Below are 24,772 nucleotides of genomic sequence, written 5' to 3' on the forward strand. Positions count from 1 at the left end.
CTAATCTTTTCAAAACAATAATATGAAGCTTGCAAAAGAAAGGAAATATAAAGGAAAACATTTTGTTGAATTTAGTCCAATTCGAAAAATGGAGTGAAGATCTTGATAAATCTCATATTATCAAAGGCACATGTACATGATCACGGCATGAAGTCAATGACATAATGTACCTATTCAAATAATAAAAGAATTAGCACCTTTTGTGCCCTAACTTCAATCAAAATCATGATAAAACTTCTTTATGAAACTTGTTATTAATTAGTATTTGTTATGACAAATTGTTTCGGGTAATATTATCAAGATTTGCCCTAAAAATCAAAGCCATATATAATGTCTAGGAATCAAATATGTAATACTATAATTATATTAAAAGTAACCTTGAAGAAAGCATCAGAAAAAGTAACTATAAAGAAACATGCATGAAAATATGGTATTGACATGAAAAATACCAAAATAGAGCATTAGTTGTATTCACATTCACATAGGATATTAGAAAAAACAATAAAGTAAACTACCAAAGGGGATCTCTAACTCAATTTCTAATTAATGGATCCAATTAATGGATATCAACAATTTTTACTACAACCAATCTCAATTATTGAAGTAGATGTATAATCTGAAAAGAAAAGAATTTTATCTTTTTTTAAGTTTGGTAATAAACTTTTTACCTATTGCTTGACATTCTTAAACTTTCAATTGAAAAACCAACAATACAAAAGTACAATCAAAAGCAAAACCACTTACATACATCATATCTATATAATAATCCAATAAACATGTTATTTTTAAAAAATAACAATACGATGATAAAATAACAATAAAAAACTAATCTCAAAGTTAATTGACAAAATATCTTCAACTATCCTTAAAAAAAAAAAAGAAATAAAAAATCTTAAAATCAATTTAACAATTTAGACAAAAAAAAAAAGATTTCTGCTTTAAAAGTCTAGTGACTTTCTTAGGTAGCATAAAGATATTACACTGATAGTTTTGCATGATAAAGAGGACTAAATTTATAAGTTGCAATCAGCCAACAAAAGATAAATGCTTGATTGTCCAACTCTCTATTCTTTTCATAATTCTATCCATTAAAGGTTTCCATTCCTCACTGAGTCTACTAGAAATAAAAGAGCATCTCAATATATTTTACTGGCAAGAAGCCAATGAACAATCCAAAGTAGAACTAACCTTAATCTTTATTGCTGCAAATCCCTTTAAAAATACCTACACTAACAAGGAAAAATAAGCAAATGTCTAAATTAGAAATAATTTTAATGCTAAAATCAAAGTCAATTATCAATTTCTAAACCTATTTAAATATGTAAGGAAATCAGAAACAACAATAAAGCCAAACAAATAACAAAAACTATAATGAACAAAAACATTATCAAGAAAGAATAATAATAATAATAATAAAACTAGTGCACCAAGAACATAAAACTCACAACAAATTTAAAAACCAAATTGACGTTAACTTAATCATTTAAATAACTTTTTTCCTTGAAATAAATACAAAAAACAACAAACAAACATTTAAAACAATTCAACAACCAATTGTAAGAAGATTTAAATCAAAAGTTTAATTAAAAAGTATATATGGAGTTTGTTCTCCAATCTTTTGACTTAGGAAAAGCCATGTATATAGACCCAGGTATTGAACACTAAAAAGAAAGATTGGAAAAAATAATTTTCAAAACGGCATTAACCCCTTCACTATAATGAATATCTTGTACAATATTCCCTTATAAAAAATCATTGGCTTGTAGCATCTGCCATTTTTACTTCCAAGCAATCCTATCATTTTATGTGATACAAAGTTATCATGATGAAAAGAACTTGCAAATAAGAACTCATGCTTGATGTCGAAAGGTGTTGATCAAAGTGAAATGAATCACAATCTACATTTAAGCCATGAAAGGATACATTTGCTAAATCAGCATGTGATGCCATTCCCCAGTCTCTAGATTTGTAAGGCTAGAAAAAATAAAAATAAATCTAAAAAAAATTCAAAAACAGAAGCTTCACCCAATAACTACCCAAAAAGGTTACTTATTGCTTGCTCTTTGTTAAGACAACTATAGATGAATTGGTATCTCCAATCATTTTAAAGGCCTTTGTAAGCCTAAAAGATCATCCAAGATTGGATAGAATTGCACTATATTTGGAGAACTAGGATTTTGAGGGACAAATAGTTCCAAATTTTTTGACTTACTGCTTGCTTTTTGTTGATAATGGTTTTATTGATTTTGCATTTGATGTCTTCCCCATGACCTTTGTATCTGATGTTAGCAAACAACAATGTCATGGAAATAAGAATAATGAAACAAAACAATAAGTTAAAATGGTATAATTAGTACATGTATGTGAGTGTTTATAACTTATTGTATTATTATTTGTTGAAACTAATCTTGCTGAATATGTTGAGGAACTTGTTTCTTAGATCTTTTCCAATCTGAAAATTCACCAAGCAACAAAAAATAGCCTAATAAAATACAAAAAAAAGGGAGTATGTGCAAATATGTCAGCTTATTACATGTTTTTCATCGATGTACGCTTCATTTTTGTTTTCTTATTAGTTATAAATTTAAACATTAGTTCCATGAAACTTAAACAATATAATATATAGAGTATTTCCTTATTTACAATTTCCAACTAGTTCCAAGAAATACAAAGACACCATAATTCAACCAATAATCCAATAAAAAAAATTTCACATTTGTAGTACTCAATATGTAAAATAAAGAGTCTAAAAGCTTGCATAATAGAATTTCACCAAAAATCAAAATTCCATGCAACCAAAGGACAAAAGAAGACTTATTTTTTTAACCCATTTTCAAGTATAACTTGCTCTTCTAAGGTCTAATCCAAGGAAATACCAAGGTTATACCTTATACCTGAACCTAAACTCTTGGGTATAAGATTGCCATTGTTCAAGTGTGCTTCATTGAAAAAAGATGACACATGATTTGTTTCTTGTTGATGGTTCCATGTTAGGTTTGCCATCAATTTAAGCTTCAAAAATTTTAGTTTTTTACACCTTTTTTTGAGGTTTAGAAAAAATATAATTGAAAAAAAAAGGAAATAAAAATAGAATTGTTAGAGATGAGAAAGTTGGTTCATTCCCTTCAGTTGAATAGTTCCCACTAGGTAAGAAACAAAACCCAGATTAGAAATTGTCACAATTTTAATTGATAAAGGTTGAGAATAACGTGGAATAAAAAAAACAGAGATGATAAAGGATAAGAATAAGAGAGAATAAGAATGAACAAAAAGAAATAGAGAACAATGAGGTTGAATTTTAAAAAGAGAAAAAACTGACAATAACTTCATGAATTTCATGTTTATAGAATATGTTCTTATATGTACTGTCACTACTAACAATAATGTAAATACAAGTGACCAATAGTAAATGAGCAATATTCCTTATGGTCTAACAGTTACCTATCTTTTCTTTTTTCTAGAATCTATTCCATTAATCTTCACTATACCATTTTTGTGATTAGCTCTTTCATGTGCCTCATTCTCTGGTGAATCAGCTCCTATCATTGTCTTGGCATTGTTAGCAGCAATTAAATTCATGACATTACCCCCTCCATCAGTGGATTTTTGTCCTCAAGGATCAAAAGTTGGAAACTGTGTGTTGATGGTAGAGTAATCCTCCCAATTGGCATTTTCAAGACCCAAGTTTGACTTAACAGCCAAAAGTTAAGTTATAGCTTGGTTGTTTCTCTTTATTATCCTTTTGTCTAAGATAGCAGTAGGACATACTCGAGGTTGGCCATCAGTAGCTATTTCTGGTAGAGCTATACCAAGCACAATTTTAGATTTAATTTTCTTCTTTAATAAGCTAACATGGAATACAAGATGCAACTTAGAAGTAGGTGGTAGTTGCAACTTATATGCCATTATGCCAATCTTAGCAATGATAGGATAAGGACCATAATACTTGGATAAGAGTTTTAAACTTTTTCTCAGGGCCAATGAGGTTTGTTTGTAAGGTTAAAGCTTTAAATAAACTTCATCTCTAACATTGAACTCTCGTTTGCTCTTTTTTTTTATCAGCATAAAACTTTATCCTATTTTGATCCTTCTTTAATTGATCAATTAATAGTTAGCTCAACTGTTCCCTTTCTTTAAACAATTCTTCGACTATAGATAGCTTAGCATTAGAACTTGCATTCCAAGAAAAGCCTGGTGGTTTGTATCTATATAATGCTTGGAAAAGAATAATTCCTAGTTAGGTATGGTAACTAATGTTATACCACCATTCTGCTAAAGAAAACTATTTGGACCAAGTTTTAGGCTTAAGAAAACATATACATCTTCAAGATTACTCAAGACCAAGTTTTAGATTGTCCATCTATTTCAAAGTGATAAGCTGTGCTAAGATGGACTAAAGTTCCTAATAATTTCATTAGCTCTTACCATACAAAACTAGTAAAGACTTTTATCCCTATAGATATAGTAGGCTTAGTTGCTCTATGTAGCTTATGAACCTAGTTGAGGTACAACTTGGCAACATCCAAAGTTGTGTAAGGATAGGACAAGGCTAAGAAATGTGCATACTTAGTAAATTTATCAATAACAACTAAGATGCAATTGAAATTTTGGGATCGGGGTAGGTTTTGAATAAAATCCATTGTAATTATCTCCCAACACTGTTGTGAAGTAGGAATTGATTGTAATAATCTAGGTAAAGAGGATGATCATTCTTATTTCTCTGGCAAATATCACATTATTACATATACTCTTTAACTTGCATTTTTATCTTTGGCCAGTAAAAATATAGTTTCAATCTATGGTAAGTAGCCTACACACCTAAGTGACCCCCCTGTGGTGAATTATGTAGCATTTGTAAAACATGTTCCCTCGATTTTCCATGACTGTCTAGGTAAACTTTTTCTTTGAATCTGAGTTTGTCGTTAAAGTAGGCATAATGAGGTATTACAATAGGAGTGATGGTTAGTATAGATATTTTTTCTATTGCAAATTCATCTTCTTTATAGCTAAACTCCATATCATTGACCCATTCTTGAATAATGGTTGTTAAAGTTAGGCTAAAGGCTTCTGCTTCTTCTTCATGCTATCTAAATAAAGCATTTGCCACTTTATTTAGCTTGCCTTTTCTATATTGGATGGAATAGTCTAATCCTAGTGGTTTGGTTAATCTTTTCTTTTATATAGTAGTAGTTAATTTCTATTCTAATAGGTGTTTTAGAGCTTCATGATTAGTTTTGATAATAAAAGGTCCCTCTTCGAGATAGTGTCTCCACTTAGTGGCTACCATTAAAATGGTTAGATTTTTTTTTCACAGATGGATAAATCAACATGTCTTAAGCTTAAAGCCTTACTTAAGTAGGCTATAGGTTTGCCATTTTGAGATAACACAACTCTTATTCCAGTACCACAAGATCATCTCTAGGCAAAAACATTTTGAAAAATCTAGTAAAACTAATATAAGATTAGTAACCATAGCTTTCTAGAGCTGTTGCAAGGCTGTAACTACTTTAGAACTCCAATGGAACCCATTCTTTTCCAACATGTCAATCAATAACTTACTAATGATGATATATCCTTTAATGAATTTTCTATAATATCCTGTCAATCCCAGGAAGCCCTCCAATGATTTCAAAGATTTTGGTTGTGGCTAGTTCATCATGGCCTTTACTTTAGTAGGGTCTATAAAAACTCCCTCAGCTTATATGATGTAGCCTTGATACTTTATCTGCTGTTGGCCAAAGAAACATTTTTTTTCTTAGCATATAATTAGTTCAGCCTTAAAATTTTAAAGATATCCTACAAATGCTTAAGATGTTCTACTAGACTAACATTATATACAAGGATATCATCAAAGAATACAAGCACAAATTTTCTCAAATGCATAGAAAAAATATCATTCATTAAGGCTTGAAAAGTAGTAGGGGCATTTCAAAGGGCAAAGGGCATTACCTTAAATTCATAGTGGCCTTAATGAGTTCTAAATGCTATCTTTAAGATATCTTTCTTCATCACTTTGATTTGACAATATCTTGATCTTGATTAAGTTTGAAAAAGAACTTGGCACCTTTAAGTTCATCTAGCAAATCCTCTACCATTAGTATAAGAAATTTGTTCTTTATAATCATAACATTCCACTGCTTGTAGTTAATGTATAGTCGCCATGTTCCATTTCTTTTAACCAGTAAACATGGTTATGAAAAAAGACTTTTACTAGTTTGAATCACGGATGAAGACAACATTTCTTTCACTTGTCTCTCTACTTCAACCTTTTAGTGATAGGGAAATTTATATGGCCTCAAGTTGATAGGTTGGGAACCAACTTTAAGGGGTATACTATGATCATGGCTCCTTCAACACATCAGAATAAGAAAAGAGTAAATTTTGTAGTTTTTAAAGAATTTTTGTCTCGCCATAATCAACACTTATCATGTACAGCTCTCTCATAAGCCCTAAATCTTTTTTTGCTAGCTTTTGTTCTTTTTCACCAAAGATGAGTTTAAGTGTTCTATAAGGTTGTCCACCCTTCAATGTTACCTGTTTCCCTTCTTTTTGAAATGAAAGAGATAGTTCATTGAAATCAAGGGTTAATGAACTATACATTTTCATCCAGTCAATCCCAAAAACCATATCACTTCCTCCCATAGGTAAAACCCTTAGATCATGAGTAAATGAATGGCCCTGCATCAACCATTCTAGTTGGTGGCACTTAGCTGTACTATAAAGTTTCTTTTTATTAGCTATAATTATCACTAAAGGGTTTCTGTGCAGTAACTCCACTACATCTATGGCCCTTCGATGAGTAATAAAACTATGTATGCTTCCACTATCAACTAGCACATTAATATGTTTGCCTTTGATACTCTTTTGTATTCTTAAGGTACTGTGTCCCACATTACCAATCAATGCATTGATAAAGATCTCCAAGCTTCCTTCCGTGTTGATCGGTTCTTTACTACTATCTTGTTCAGCTTCAGTTGGTTTAGTTTCTAATGTCTTCAATTCAACAGTATGTTCTTCAATAGTAATAAAGTTGAGTTGTTTGTTCTTACAAGTATGCCATGGGGTGAACTTTTCTCCACATTTGAAACATAAGTTCTGTGATCTCCTTTATTTCGTGAGTAAGTTTTTATTGGAATTTGGTAAGGTGGTTATGGTAGCTTTTGGTGTTTGGATTGGGAATGTTTGTGCAGGTTTTTGGTAAGTAGTGGTGAGTTGAGTTAGCTTAAGAAAAAGTCTTTGCCTCATAATCTCGAGCTCAATGGATAGTTCATGAAGCTTGGTTTGTCTAAAGGCTACAGTCAAGGTGGTAGGGTCATTGGCCTTCACTCTAGTTTTAATATATTCTTTTAACCCATTTACAAAACAAGAAACAAAGTAATTTTCTAGGAAGTTGGGATTATATTGCAACATATAAGATCTTAACTCTTTAAATTTCTCTTAATACTCCTTCATAGTCGTTTTTTGAACCAACTTGTTAAATTCTTCAATTATATTAGAACATGATCTATCATAAAACCTTTGGCAAAAGATCCTTAGCAAAATCTTGCCAACTAACATCAATATTTTGCATTATGTAACCATCAAACCAAGTTTTAGCTTTCCCACTAAATACGTGGTTGCTACTTCCAATTTTTGATGGTTGGCAATAGTAAAAATAGCAAAATATTTTTGACAATTCATAATCCATCCTTTGGGATTATTGCCATCAAACACACGTAACTATATCTTAGGCCTGGGTGAAAAAACATTTGTCGGTGTTGCTATGCTAGAGATAGTAGCATTTTCAAGGTTTTTGTGTGGCAACAAGTTCCTTTGAAAAATATAATTATTAACATCATAAGGGTTTTTAGTGAGTAGCCTAGGTTCATCATTTTTGTAAGTGATTTTCCCATGTTCATCAATAACAGTAACCTCAATAGGTTGCTTACCTTCTACCTTAGATTAGGAAACTAGAGTTTGATGACTATTAGATACTTGATTAGCTCCACTTGTTTCAAGCTTGGCTTGAACCTTTTTTTTTTTCCAATAATTTGAGGATTGTACTGATACAACTTTGATTCTCAACCATTTGAATAGCAACCCTATCTAACTTAGTCTCAAAACTACTTTTTTGTTCTTCCCACTAATTAAGGATCGTATTATCCACCATTTGCACTGCCTCTAACTAAGATTGTAATTTTTGCACTGGCTCATGCAATGTATTGAAAATAATTCCTTCTGCCATTACCTTTTGTTGTTTATGTTTCCCCAGTTTTTAGTGGTTGAATCTTTCGAGGCTTTGATACCAATTTTTCATGATTTTAATTGATAATGGTTGAGAATAATAAGGAATAAGAAGAATAGAGATGATAAAGGATGAGAATAAGAGAGCATAGGAATGAACAAAGAGGAAACAGAAAACAATGAGGTTGAATTTGAAAAAAAGAAGAAATTGATAATAACTTCCTGTAGACACCATATTTAGTCCAAGGCTCAAACCAAATGGGCTTAGATCTAATCCAAGCCCAATTGTCTAATTTCCTACTTTTTTTTATATCTTTGTCTATCTTATTTATTTATTTATCTTTTTTTATATTTTAGTCTTTTATTTATCTGGTTCTAAATTTTTATCATATATCATAAATCATAAATCATGTAGAGTAATTTGAACACTAATTAAGGATGACCTTGGCAATTAAGATTTAAACATGATATCTTCAAATATTAAAGGAAGATTGAAAAGAAACAAAATCAGGGAATCAAAGTCAGATTTAATTTGGGGAAATTTTTAGGGATTATGATCAAGATAATTCTAAAAATTAATTAAATCGATTTTAAAGAGAATCAAGAAAAAAAAAATCAATTAAGAGCATAATTAGATCTACAATCTTTTCTATTCAATACAAATCCCTAAAATTCATAACAGAAGACCCTATACAAACACCAATCAACTACACACAAAAAAGGGGAAAAAAAATTCTAGGGATCTTAGTTTTTTGTTTTTGGGAGGAATCATTCAAGTAAATTATGAGTTTCTTTTTCTTTGGGTTCTGTGATTTTATTTCATTCTAAATTTGATTTGATTTTTGGGTTTCTTGAATTTAGGTTTTAATTACAAAGTTTGATTCCATATTCTATCGAGTTTCTGAGATTTTTACTGAGGTTTTTTCGTTGGCTTTTGTTTCTAGGATTTTTATTGGGTTTCCAAGAATCTTGAAACTTTTTTGGGTTTAGGATGAACTTTTTAGTTGAACTTTGAAGTTTTTGCTTGAACTCAACGACTTGCGTGAAGATTCGCACTTTAAGCCTGACCCGATCGTAGGTTTTCCTTTTTTTTCTTTTATCCTTTTTTTGTTTTGATTTTATTTTATTTAACTTTTTCTATTTTATTTTTAGATCTTTTATTTTTACTTATTATTATTTTTTTCGTCTTTAATTATTATTTTACTCATTACTTTAAATTCAAATTTTTGTTATTTATTTTTTAAAATACCTTTACGAATTTTATTTTATTTATTTAAAAATAATAACGAAAAAAATGTTTCTAAAATAAATTCATGAATCTTATTAAACTATTGGAGGATTTTTCATGAATTTAAATTTTTTATGAATTCTACCAAATTATTGGAGAATCTCATAAATTAATTTTATAAAAAAAATATTACTAATAAAATATTTTGTTTTAATCCTACCAAACTATTGGAGGATTTGCACCTTAAATTAAGTCTTACTAAACTATTGGAAGATCTTACTAATTATTTTCTTAAATAAAAATATATTAATGAATCCGATGATAGAGCCTCTTTAGAGTGTGACACTAGTCTTTATAAATACTCCTGAGGTGAGGAAATTATCTTAAATTGCTACCAAACTATTAGACCAAATTTAGGATTAGTTTCCAATAATTAAACAATTTGGTAAAATTATAAGAATATTTTAAGGCTTGGATAATTTGAAATTAAATTGGTACCATCATTTGGATAGGTGCTGTGAGGGTGTTATAATCTTTTTAACGAGTATTTGCACTCCCGAAGCTAAAATATGATTTCGTGGACTAGAATTTACTATTTAAAGATACCTAAGTTAATCTTGATACTTCTCTTTAAATAGGACAGATTCTATCAGGTGGCTAATCACACCTAAACAAAAAAGATTGGTGGCAACTCCTTCAATCCATGTCTAGTGGTAGGTCAATGAATCTATACATTATGACAGTTTGGTGATCCCACCGAGGAATGTCAAGAGTCAGGCTAGTAAATGATTTCTTATTATCCAAGCCTAACCTAATAAATTTGAGATCTTTTTCTTCTTTCTTTCTTTTTCCTTGCTTATATTTTATTTAGTTATTCATTTATTCATTTTCATATATCTATCATTCACTTGCATATGCATAACTTGAGCTCTACACCCAAGTTTTGACCATTAGGAAGAAGTAAAGTGCCTATGCCTTTATGAGATTTCATGTTTTTGCATGGGCTAGCGAAATATCTCAACTCAAATTGAACTTTCTCTGTTTATAACCTATAATGGGTGAGGATTGGAGTGCCTCACTAGTCTATGAAGGACATTGATGTAAGGAACAATTTGAGAACCCTTTGATTACCAAACCTTTGAACACCATAAAGGTCTGAACCTAGGTTAGAACCATGTCTGTTCTTGTGTTAGAAAATCCTAAATAGGACACATAATTGGATGTTTTATTTTACTTGTAAGCTTATGTATTGTCTTTTTTGTATATATATATATATATATATATTTTAACATACTAACCCTGTATGTTGGTCTTTATATTTATATATTATTTTTTATGCCTACTAACCCTTTTCTTTTATTATGCATTCACATCATTAGATTTATCATAAGGAATATTTGCCATAAAATAATTTTAATAAGGGAAGTTTTAATTACATCCTTAAAAAGCTTAGCAAAGTCCTCTACTAGCCTGAAAGGAGTTTAAAGAGTTAAACTTGCAAACAAAAGGCTAAAAAGGGAAGTCCAAGCACTTGAATAAGAAAATGATGAATGGAAGAATTTGTTCACTAACCTTAACACAACACGATCATTCACTAATTGAGAACTGACCCAACTTTTGAAAGAAAATTGACAATTGCAAGCAAAGCTACAAGAAAGGGATGAAACGCTCTTTGAAGCATAAAGGCAAATCCAAATGTTGAATAGAGTGGTTGTGGAAATTAGAGCACAAATGAGGGCTGTCACTGAAGAATGTGAGCAAATAAAGGAAACATATGTAAGAAAACATGACTAGCTGCAATCCCTACTTGACCAAATCACTATGGCTATTTACAAAGCCAAGAACATGGTAGAAAAGATTCAAAAATGGAAGGCAAGGGAGCTACCAGTGGTAGCATATAGTCAAAAATTGATAGATTTACTTAATAAAGTACAAAGCCAGTATTGATGAGTTAGGGATTTCTTTCCTTAGTAAATTCTAGAGTTTTCATGGATGTAATACTAAATTAGGTTAAAAATGACTTTTAATTGAATAAATATTTTCTTTGATAACAATTGTTATATGGTAAATTCTCTTTATTGCATTCATGCATTTTTTTTTCATGCATTCTCATGCATAATCTAATGGTTCTATAAATATCATTCTAAATTTGGACACTAATTGTGAGAAATAAAGGTTCAAGGATAGCTTAACATCAATATTATACCCAGGCTCAAGCTAGAAAAATGGAACAAGATAATGCAAGTCATGTTAATAAATTGAAAAAAAGCTCATAAGAAAATCAAGGGAGAACTAAGTAAGATCGTTGAAGCTTTGGGTAAGTTGAATAAAGGAAAGGTAGTAGAAAAAGATGTTTCACATGATGTTGCTAATCCTCTATATCCTTCGGGTTATAGTCCATATCAAGCCTAATCCACTCCAAGTCTTCCATCATAATAGTTTGCATTTTTTACAAGCTATACTTACTCAGAAATACTACCTGCACCCAGCAAAAAGAATGTCTAAAGCTACAACAACCTTGCCCTTGCTAGAAAGGCAGTTGAACCCATATAAGTTCCTAATTTAAACATCCTAAAAGAGAAATTGAAAATGGTTGAGGCTTTGAAAGATTCAAAAATTGATTACAAGGTGAACATACTCGATAAAAGGTTGTGAATTGTTGAAGGAATAGATTTTTATAGCTCAATAGATGTTACTCACCTTTGTTTGGTCCCAAATGTTGTGATTCCTCCAAAATTTAAAGTTTCAGAATTTGATAAGTATAATGGTACTAAGTGTCCGATAGCTCATGTCACCATGTACTATCAAAACACAGCAGCCTATGCCAATAATGAAAAGCTACTTATGTATGTATGCTAAGACAGTTTAATTGATTTTGCTATAAAGTGGTATTTTAGTTGACAGGACCCGTATTTGATCATAGAAAGATTTGACTTATTCCTTCATCAATTAATACCATCATATTATGGATATGTCTCTTTATTGCCTTTCTTTGTAGAGTATAGAAAAAAGGTAATGGAATCATTCAAAGAATATGCTTAGAGGTGGCAAAATATAGCTACTTAAGTTCAACCACCCTTAACTGAAAAGGAAATGATGATTTTATTTATGAGCACTTTGAAATCACCTTATTATGAAAAGATGATAAGGAATCTAACAAAGAATTTTGCTAATATGGTGATCTCAGGAGAGATTATTAAAAATGCTATCAAGAGTGGCAAGCTTAAAGAAGAATAGGCCAACAGTGTCAAAAAAGGTGGAATGCCTAAAAAGAAAGAAGCTAAAACCCAAGCAGTGAGTTTTAACGGGCAACAATTAAGAAGTTATGTTCCATACCCACCATATGTTCATCCTACTTACTACCCAACTGTCAATAATGTTGCAAAAGTTCCTTACCAGCTTTATTTCCTAACCATGAACAATATCGCTCCAAGTCCCCATTAACCAGCTTTTCAAGCATCGACATGTGGGCCTAATCCTGTTACTACACCAATTCCAAGGCCTAAGAATCAAGCGAAACAATCAAGCGAGTGGTTTGGGAAGATCCAGAGGTAATCAAAAGAGAGCTCACATTGATCCTATCCCTATAACCTATATTAAGCTATTTCTATCATTGCTCAAGAATGACCTAGTATCCTCAGTCTTTTTGGAACCATTAAAATCACCATATCCCAAATATTAGAATGTTAATGCCATATGTGACTGACATAATGAGAATGTGAGTCACTCCATAGAAACATGCCTTGCTTTTAAGTATAAGGTGCAAAGTTTAATTCGACCAAGCCCAATAAGCTTTAATGAATCAGTGGAGCTAAATATCCACAAAAGCCCTTTGCATAATTACCTAGAGGCATGATTTTAGGGAGGCTAATTGGAACTACATATTATCTTAAGATTTCTTGAGAAAATGGATCTCTTTTATGTGTTTGAATTTCATCTTGTTTTTCATCATTTTAATAAAAGTGAAAGATTTAATGCATTTTCATGACATTTCCTCTATCATGTGAATTACCATTATATATTTTCACCTTCTCACATCTTTTCACTATATCCATTCTTTGATTTCGAATAATAAATGTTTAGACAATCATGATAATAATTTAGGATTTGATTTTGAAATATCATTCATGATGATATGATTGATGAATTGAGATTGTTGATTCATTGGAACTACTGAATAAAACAAGATAAATCTGGTGAAGAATTTCAAAAGTGATGCAATACAAGATCTTTGCAATGGTTTATTCACAAGTTTGTTCTTAGTTAATAAATGTTCCCCATTGAGAGTATTCATGTTCGAGATGAGAAATGACCATTATTCTTTTATCCTTCACAAAAAAAAAAAAATATCATTTACTATCCTATTTGAGCCTTTTGAAATTTTCTTTTGAGGAACCCTAACCTAGGATCACCCTTACATTGAGGGTAAAGTTTAAGAAGCTTGTTTATCTTTAGTGATTTCAGGGGTAAAACCCTATTGTACTTAAATTTTTCTTAAAAAAATGACGAAAAAAAAAGAAAAGAAAAAAAATGAAAAAAATTAATGCGACAAAATATCAAGGTGCTCTACATGAAAAAATGATCCTTAGTTTGATAACTTTTCAAATACAATTTGGGCTTATTTTATTCATTTCTTTCATAACCCCTCACCCTAGCCTACATTACATCCTTTAATCAAATATGAATACTCGAATTGAAAAATCGTGATTTGAACAAAGGAGATTTACCATTGGATTGTTTAAAATTTTGATCAAAGTATCATTGATGGATCAAAGGAAAAAAGAAATGAGAAAAAAATTATGAGAAATGAGTGTGAAAAAACAAACAAAAAAGGAAAAAGAAAAAAAAGGAAAAATTAACACTTAAACTGAAAACCTGATAGAGCAGTTTAAGTAAAGATGAAAACTTGAAGAAACAACTATATGTGAGGATGATAAGAATTAATATGGATAATGTCTAATGATTAAGAATATCAATCGAATGTGTTTTGGAAAGAGGATTCTAAGTTGGAGTTCAAAATTATCTGAACAGTCATTATTCTGGATATTGATATCCCATTTACACAGTCACAACATTTTGTTTTCATTTATCTTTGAATTGTTGTTAACCATACTTTTCTCTTTTTAATAATAAAAACACATTTCTCTTTTTTTCCCAAGTATACATCTTTTAAATGAATCAAAGAAATGCATCATATTTGTAATGAATTAGAATGATGTTAAATAAATGAATGACATTGTTCCTAAAAGACTTTTCCATTTTTTTAAAAGAAATCCAAGATGAAAGAAGTGAAAAAGATTGAGAAAATGATTTAAAAAGGGTAAACAAGGTGACTTAGTAATGAATACAAGGATAGATGATTGATATGACTTATGAGTTGTGACCAGATGAGGAAAATGACATGGATTAGTTGACAAAATTTGTTTTGAATTGTTAGTATTGAGAAATTAAGAAAGAATGGTAGAGTCCTAAAAACCTTATTATCATGATTATAATTTCATAATATTGATTTAGAAACATTTGCATTACATACATTATGATAATTGCACTTGTATCATTGTTGGGGCATGCATTTGCATCATGTAAAGAGCATTTGAACTATAGTTGAACATCGACATTTGCAACATTTAGTGAGAATTTGGATTATGGCATTTGCATCATTTAGAAGGCATAGGCATGAGATTTGTCACGTATAACAATTTGACTGTGATTTGGAAAATTTTTCTTACTTTTAAATCTTCAAATGACGAATATCTGTCATAATGAGATGTATTGTTAACAAACTTTTCAAACTTTTAAAGTTATAGAGCCTTTGTTTTAAGGAGCTTTTTAAGTGAGATTCTCTAAATTTTGGATATGAAACCCAAAAATTTTTTAAATGTGAATCTTTGAAATTTTGGATGTGAATCCCAAAGTTTTTTAATGAAAATCTTAAAGTTGGATGTAAGACCTTGAAATTTTTTGAATAAGAATCTTTGAAGTGAACCCCTGAATTTTTCAAACATAAAGCTTTAGATTTTGGATCTTTTCAATGCAAATTTTTTAATTTCTTACAAACCTAAATTTTTACGAATTTTTTAAGTTCTTGCAAATCTTTGAATTTCTTGCAAACCTAAATTTCTTGCGAAACTGAAGCTCTTGTGAATCTTTGAATTTATTGCAAACTTGAATTTCTTGTGAAACTAAAGCTTTGCTAATCTTTGAATTTCTTATGAATTTTTGAACTTCTTGCGAACCTGAATTTCTTGTGAAACTGAAACTCTTACGAATCTTTGAATTGATTGTGAATCTTTAAATTTTTTGTGAACCTGAAACCTTTGTAAATCCAGAACCTCTGCAAAACTTAGAATCTTGTGAATTTTTCATTCTTATGAATCTAAAAATCCTTGCGAACCTAAAACCTTTGCAAATCTAGAATTTCTACGAAACTTGAAATCTTGTGAATATTATATTCTTATGAATCTGAAAGTCTTTGTGAACCTGAAACCTTTATGAATCTAGAACCTCTACGAAACTTGAAATCTTGTGAAATTTTCATTCTTGCAAATCTGAAAGTCCTTGTGAACCTGAAATCTCTGTGAATCTAGAACCTTTGTGAAACTTGAAATCTTGCGAATCAAAAAATCTTTGTGAATTTGAAAACTTTTATGAATCTTAAATCTTTGCAAATTTTAAAATTATTACAAATTTTTTTACGAATCTTAAAATATTGGACTCTTTCAATTTTGTTATGGAACTTTGCTAATCTTTGCAGTATTGTGACAAACCCTCGAATTTTCAAATTGTGAACCTTTGTATTTCAAGTTAAAAATTTTCAGTTTTTTTGGACCAAAACAAAATGGATTTTTTTATCTTTGCACAATTCGTGTTTTATAGAAACTGTGTAAATAGAGGTAGCTGTAGACACCCCATTTAGTCTAAGGCTCAAACAAATTGGGCCTAGATCTAATCCAAGCCCAATTGTCCAATTTCTTACATTTCTTTTTCATATCTTGTTTGTCTTATTTATTTATTTATTTATCTTTTTTATATTTTAATCTTTTATTTATCTGGTTCTAAATTTTTATCATAAATCATATGGAGTAATTTGAACACTAATCAAGGATGATATTGGCAATTAAAACTTAAACATGATATCTTCAGATATTGAGGAAGATTGAAAAGAAACAAAATCAAGGAATCAAAGTTAGATTTAATTTTGAGAAATTTTGAAGGATTATGAAAATCAAGGAAAATCGAGACAATTTCAGAAATTAATTAAGTTGATTTTAAAGAGAATCAAGAAAAAAATCAATTAAGAGCATAATCAGATTTGCAATCTTTTCCATTTAATGCAAATCCCAAAAATTCCTAGCAAAATGCCCTATATAAACACCAATCAACCATACACAAAAAGGGGGGAAAATGGAAAAATTCTAGGAATCTTAGTTTTTTATTTTTTGGAGGAATCATTCAAGCAAATTCTAAGATTTTTTTTCTTTGGCTTCTATGATTTTATTTCATTCCGAATTTGATTTGATTTTTGGGTTTCCTGAATTTGGGTTTTAATTTTTGAGTTTGATTCCATATTGTTTTTGAGAATTTTGCTGGAAATTTTTTGTTGGCTTTTGATTCTAGGATTTCTATTTTGTTTTCATCTTTAATTATTATTTTACTAATTAGTTTAAATTAAAAATTTTATTCTTTATTTTTTAAAATACTTTATGAATTTTATTTTATTTTTTTATTTAAAAATAATAACCAAAAAAATGTTTCTAAAATAAATTTATAAATCTTACTAAACTATTGGAAGATTTTTCATGAATTTAAATTTTTTATGAATTCTACCAAACTATTGAAGAATCTCATAAATCAATTTTATAAAACAAATATTACTAATAAAATATTTTATTTTGATCTTACCAAATTATTGGAGGATTTGTATCTTAAATTAAGTTTTAACAAACTATTGGAAGATTTAAAACATTTTCTAAAAATTAATTTACAAGAAAATCTCACCAAATTATTGGGAGATCTACATCAAAGTAAATCTTATCAAACTATTGAAAGATTTTACTAATTATTTTCTTAAATAAAAATATATTAATAAACCTGATGATTAAGCCTCTTTAGAGTGAGATACTAGTTTCCATGAATACTCCTAAAGTGAGAAAATTATCTTAAATTGCTACCAACTTATTATAGCAAATTTAGGATTGGTTTCCAATAATTAATTGATTTGATAAAATTATAAGAATATTTTAACGCTCGGATAATTTGAAATCAAACTGATATCATTTTTTGGATGGGCATTGTGAGGGTGTTATAACTTTTTTCACATATAATCATACTTTCGAACCTAAAATATGATTTCGTGAATTACAATTTAGTATTTAAAGATGCCTAAGTCAATATTGAAACTCCTTTTTAAATAGAACAGATTCTATCAGGTGACCAATTATACCTAAACAAAAAAGTTTAGTGTCAACTCCTTTAATCTATATCTAATGATAGGTCTATGGATCTATATGTTATAACACTTCTTTAATGAATTTCACGTTTATAGAACATGTTATATGTACTGCCATTACTAACAGTAATGCTAAATATAAAGGACCAATTGAGTAATATTCTCAATGGTCTACCAATTACCTATCTTTCCTTTCTTCTAGAATCTGTTCCATTAAGCTTCCCTGTACCATTTTTGTGATCGGCTCCCTCATGTGCCTTATTCTCTGGTGAATCAACTCCCATCATTGTCTTGGCATTGTGTGTAGCAGTTAAATTCATGACAGAAATGGAGAGAATTGTTATAGATTGTGAAAAAAAAAAAGAATTAAAAAAAAGGAATGAAAGAGAGCATGGTGTATCTTAGAAGAAAATTCTAAAACCCTTTTTTTTATGTTATTAGTCTAAAAAGAATTAAATCAAAATTTTAATTATAAAAATATACATGAAGTTTACTGATCATAAAAAAAGTATAAAAGACAAAATGTTCAATCATCATTACCTATGAAGGCTTAGAGATATGTGAAAATTTCACATTACAGTCTCTATCTTTCATGCCAAACATCCTCTTTTCAGAAGGATAATAAATATTCACAACATTACTTGAAAGCCCACAATTGGCATAGTCAATCATTACTTGCATCTGTCATAGAGATGTAAAAATTTCACATATGCAAATTGCACCAAATATCCTTTTTTTTTTTTCGAGAGAACAACATTATTTGTTACTTGAAAATCAGTATAATTATGTAATATTTACAACTTATTAGATCAATAAGACCTACAGTCCCAAACACTCACACTGCACTTCAAAAACCCACACAAACGTTCAACTCAATTAAAATCCAATACACGTAACACTCGAGAGATCTTTAAGAGATCTTTTTTTCACTTAAAATAATAATAATAATATATCATCATTATCATCATCATCATCATCATCATCATCATCATCATTTGAGGTAGTCTTTTTGTGAAAAATAGCTCTTTTATATGTTAAATAAAATTAAAAAAAAAAAAAGGCTGTTGCATAGAGTTAAATTCAAAGATCCAAAAAAAATTTTAAATTTTAAAATTGTTCTTAATAATTGTTAAACAAAATTATTATTTTTATATAATAAGTAAAATTCTAAAATTTATAAACAAAATTAGATTAACACAAATATAACTATTAAGTATATTTAAAGAAATTAAAATATTAATATGATTAATTTTTAAGTATGATAACATTTTAAATCCGGTTATAAATTAAAAAAAAAATTTTGAAAAAAAAAAGTTTTATACATAAACTTTAATATGTATAAAATAATAGTACTAATCCAGTACTTATTAATAAATTTGCAAAGGCAGGTGCGCGTCCAGCGTATGGCAAGAAATATCTTTTACGGCAAATGGTCCAGTCCAAGCCTAATTCATAATGTGGTTAAATGCATCTCATATTCGGACTACGGGTGGTCCTTCTGAATATTTTAATATTGGTTAAAAGATATTAAAAAATTTTTAAATTATAATTAAAAGTTAAAAATTATTTATTTATTTATTATAATCAGTCAACCAATTTATAAAAAAACAAGTCTTTCTTTTCGTTTATTAGTCCAAATCTTTTTTTTTTTTTTTTAAATTTTCCTAAATCTTCTAGTCTTTTAACTTATTGTGAAGCTGTCTTTTTGTCTAGTTATATATGTTTTTAATTAAAAATTATTTTAAAAATTTTCTATATATGTTCTAACAATTTTTTATGATAAAAAACTAATAAAGATGCAGTAAAAACTGTTTTTATCGGTACACATAATATTAAAAAAAATTAGTTAGGCAAAAATTTGAAGAATTATTACGAATATATTAAAATTTTAGAATAACATATTAAATTTTACAAGGACATTTTTGTCCTTAAGAAAACGGTAAAAATTTCGTAACAATTATTTTAGTCCATGGGTAAAACAATAAAAAGATTTTAATTAAACAACAATTGTGTAAAGACGTTGCAAATCAAACATGATTTTGTAGTAATTTTTTTGTCGCAATGAATATGATAAAATTTTTATAACAACTTTTTTGGTTATTATATAAAATATTAAAAATATAATTAAACTAAAATATTTAAAAAATATAATAAAATTTTGTAATAATTTTTGTTATTATACATATGGTAAGAATTTACAATAACAAAAAAATTAAAAATTCGAAAAAACAAAAACTCGGTACCAATCTAATAAAATTTCACAACAATATTTTAAGTCACAAAATATAATTGCTAAAAGTAAGTTTATGTACATGTTAGAGGACAATTGTTGGTAAAATAGGATATTAACGGTAATCATTTGACATTTATATAAATTATTTTATTATTGTTATTATTATTTATTAAATTAGATTTCACCTCGACCTCCTGCATGCAGAACTTGTTTTCGTTAAAAACTCCTTTTGGTTTAAAAAAATATACTAAAACAGCTGTTGCATTGACTTATAATAATACACATATCCTCGATACATTGTAGCTGGACATCATAAAACCCACGCATTGAAAGATATAAATAAATAATTAATTAATTAATTAATTAATTATAACATTTCATTTGTCATTATATAATTATTATTATTATAATTAATTATAACATTTCATTTGTCATTATATAATATATTATTATTATAATTAATTATAACATTTCATTTGTCATTATATAATATATTATATATATTATATATAACAACATGTAAAAACAAATTTGTCACATAGGTGTTTATGTGGACAATTATTTTAAATGATATATAATATAATTTTTTTAAAAATAAGATAATTCCTTTTAATTGCAAATTAAAATAATTTTAAATTTAATCAAACATCAAAATTATTTAAATCGTAATTAAAACTCAAATCAATTTAGAGATATATATTCTAAAATTAAAAATATGAAATATGAATTTTATTTTTTAATAAATAATTTTAGTTGTTTACCAAACAACCTTATTTAAAAAATTATTTACTTATCAAAATATTTCAAACATATTTAAAAATTACAAAGATTAAGTTTATCCAAATATTTCAATAATATTTTTTATCTTGATTTAAAAAATTATATTTTTAAAAAAATTTATATAAGACATTAAAAATTCAACTAATTTTATGTAAGATTTGGAAAATTTAAAAATTTTTCATCTTAAATCTTTAAATAATAAATTATCAAAATAATTATATATATTTGAACTCTAATTATCATATTTATATTTAAAATAAATGCAAAAATTTTAAAATTATCTTTATCACCTATTATATCCATTCTAAATTTTAAAAAAATTAATTTAAAAATTATCTATTTAATCTTAATTGCCACTAAAAATTATTCTACAAATTTAAGACTATAAATGTAATGTTTTTATACATCAATTTTTATTTTTTTTGTTATTTCAATAACTTTTTTTAAGGTATATTCTATTACTATTGCAAATTTTTTTGTTTATAAATTTTTTAAAGATATATTTTGTTATTATTACAATTTCATTCTTATGAAAAATAATATTTTTTTCAATTTATTTTTTCCTTTTTCACATATTTTTTAACATTTTTCATATTTTGTATAATAATTTAGTTAAGATTACTAGAGTGAAAATGTGTTAATACTTCTTTTATTATTTAATTTGTCATTCAATAATATATATTTTTATTTTTTTTAAAAAGACATAATTTATTTTTATTTAATATAATTTTACAGATATATAAATATTATTGTAAACAAAAATATCCAAAGGAAAGACAATTTTTTTTTTGTTGTTTTCACAAAATTTATATTTTAATAACAAGTCAATATATATAAATTTTATATATGTTATGAGTTTTAAAGATTTGAATATAATTTTTAAAAAAATTAATTTATATATATTTATATTAAATAAATAAAACTATTTCATATACCACACTAGTTATGATCTAGTTTACTATATATTTAAAAAAGGAAAAAATAAGGAAGAGCTTTGTGTAATTAACAATTAAGGCATACAAAAGGAGGTTTTTCTTATCATTGGGTACATTAAAATCTTAATTCCCAAAATGAGGTACTTTTAATCTTTTTTCTGTAAATAAGGTATTTTAAGTCTATGTCATTGTCTCCGTGGTCAAATTGTCAACATGGCAATCAACACCATTTTTATCGTTTTTGCTCTGTCTTTTTTTTTTTTTTTTTTTTTTTAATATTTTTTCCTTTCTCCTGTAATGCTTTTCTTCTCCTCCATGCGAACAAAATTGCGGAAAAGATTAACTGATGCTTTAATTTGTTTGTTTGCTTCCTTGAATTCTCTCCCTCCATTGGTGCTCTCGATGCAAGTTTGAAAAGAATAGAAGTCTAGGCTTCAAAGGAAGAATTTCAAATGATAGTACCGGATTTTGGACGCGCGTGAAAATTTGTTAGGAACGAGGGAATCGTTTTAAATTATTTTACATTGTAAGTAAAGATTAACCAATAATGGTAAATAAAAGTGGTGAGAAAAGAAAAGACAAGAAAAGTAAGAAAATGAAAAATAAAAAATAAAAAATAAAATTAATCCAATTTACACGTAAACAATGTAGATAATGATACATGGTCGACATTGCTTTTAGTACTCCATTTAAAGAAAAAAGATTAAAAGTGCCTTTATTTGGGAATAAAAGTTTGAATGTACACTTGTGCAGGAAAAAACTCAATACAAAAGACCTTTCCTGCCAATTAATAAATTTATTAGCAAAGATTGGCCTCCACCAGATGACAACAAATATCTTAATTACAGCCTTATTCATAAGACAACATTTATGGATTACTACTATTAAGCAATGATATATTAATTCCACTAGAAGGAGCTAGGGCGAACCAGTTTATGCCAGCATAGCAGTAGCAGCCGCCTTGGCTTTCTCTTTGTGCTCTTCTTCATCCATTGTATCACAAATTGTCCCACCCCTTGTCTCCGGTAACCCAAGCACTGGTAGCCCACAAACCCCTATCACCAACCCAAATACCCCATACGATAACAGCTCATTTTTCCTCCCAGCCGCCACCAGCACTGGGCCAAACACTCCCCCGAACACAAGCGCCTGCCTCGCCATTGAGATTGCCGAGTTCCTCACGCAAGTGGGAAACAGCTCTATTGTGTATATCAGTACCATGTTGAACGCTTTGCAAGCGCTGAAAAAGGATACCAGCTCCAGTCCTATTTGTAAAACTGGCCACACTTTGCCAATCACCACACAAAGCACACTGCATATCCCACTTAAGATTGTGAAGCCCAACAATGAGCCTTTCCGGTTTAGTTTCCCTACAAGGAAGAATATAATCAATGATGCTGGGAGCTCCGATAACGCATTAAATGTGACGCTCAGGTAGAGGTTGAATGATAGATTTCCCAGGCTTAATGGCATGCCGTAGTACACCATCCCAATCCCAAAACCTGATAACATAACCGCTGCTAACCTTTGAAAAGCCCATCTCTTGTTCAAAAGTATCTTGATTGAGGAGTAAAGATCAACATTCCATGACTCTTGCTCGATTACGACATTGGAAAAACTCATTGTTAAGACACTCTGATTAGCCTGAGCCATGCTTTTGAGGGTTGAAACTGCTTCCTCTTTGCGTCCACGGACGAAAAGCCATCTTGGAGACTCATGGACTAAGAAACGAACTAGTATACAATAGAAGATTGATGGTACCGAAATCCATAGATAAAGAGTTCTCCATGAAGAACCTTTATTTATAAATGCTATTAGTGGTAATGATAAAAAGCCTAAGGTAAAACAAAAGAAACCAATAGCTCCAACCTGGCCTCGCCATCGTTTTCCCACTAGCTCGGTTGATAACACAAGTGCACAAGTTCCAATGGTTGCGCGGCCAAACCCGTTGATGAATCTCAAGGCTGAATAGATCCATATATTGGAAGAGAAGACGGTGAAGATGGAAGATAAAGACATCATCAGACATGAGAAAACGAGCATATTTTTGCGGCCAAGAGTTGAGTCCGCGAGTGTTGCTAGCGCAAGCCCACCTGTTAGGCAGCCCATAAAGAAAGAGGAGGCAGGTAGCCCTCTGACGATAGAACTAGAACATTCAAGGCCCCATTCCGATATGATTGATGTGTGTGCAGGCCAATCCCAAGACCATGAATTTTTGGGGAGTACGCAAATGTTGGAGAATGAGTTACAAACTGACTCGTGTACCACTTGAGTGCAGTGCCATGATGGTTCAGCATCAGTGAATACACTAATGAAAGTTTGCTGTGCGTCAAAGACCCAAGCAAATGATACAAGTATTGCTTGCAGGAATTGCGACCACCCGAAGTCTCCGATACACCGTTCAATTGCCTCATCGAGGGACCGAGGCTGTTTGCGTTCTACCGGCTGATCATAGTGAGAAAGAAGCGGTGTTGGATCTGCCATACACAGCAAGAAGCAAATGAATCCGTATTGTTTTGATAAGAGTTTATGCCTTTGGCCGTTTATATGTCTATATATATTGAGCGCAAGCACAAGGCCAACACGAGTAGGGATAAGCTTTGGTAGGCTAATGATTTTGGCAACATTTTCTAAGACTTTAACGGGTGGAGATATATATATATATATATATATATATATATTTATATAACTTTTAACATTATCAATTACTAGATTACACATCATCACCAGTGACATAGAGTTCCATCTAGTAAACAGCCGTAAAATATCACACGACATGAGAGAAATATCACACATTTGCTCTTTGTCATGATTAAGATAAAACATAAAATGTGCATGTGGTTTGCAAATAATATTTTTCATATAATATATACAGCATGTATAAGCTGCCTCGAAATGCAAATATATTATTGGCTTAAAAATAT

At 29.1% G+C, this 24,772-nt stretch overlaps 1 protein-coding gene across 1 annotated transcript; it reads right to left on the bottom strand.

Annotated features, from left to right (window-relative positions):
- Positions 1-22,536: 22,536 nt before the first annotated feature.
- On the bottom strand, positions 22,537-24,462 carry LOC149511426 (organic cation/carnitine transporter 3-like). Its single transcript, XM_089754493.1, has one exon. It carries the CDS (start codon positions 24,330-24,332, stop codon positions 22,782-22,784), a length of 1,551 nt encoding a protein of 516 aa, XP_089610619.1. The 5' UTR covers positions 24,333-24,462; the 3' UTR covers positions 22,537-22,781.
- Between the last annotated feature and the right edge of the window lie 310 nt (positions 24,463-24,772).

This window comes from Durio zibethinus, chromosome 25 (genome assembly GCF_047325235.1).
Source record: "Durio zibethinus cultivar Kanyao isolate XHJ-2024 chromosome 25, ASM4732523v1, whole genome shotgun sequence".
NCBI classification, from domain to species: Eukaryota; Viridiplantae; Streptophyta; class Magnoliopsida; order Malvales; family Malvaceae; genus Durio; species Durio zibethinus.

Excerpts from the sequence above, each read along its gene's own strand:
- LOC149511426 (XM_089754493.1), bottom strand. The coding sequence starts at position 24,332 with ATGGCAGATCCAACACCGCTTCTTTCTCACTATGATCAGCCGGTAGAA.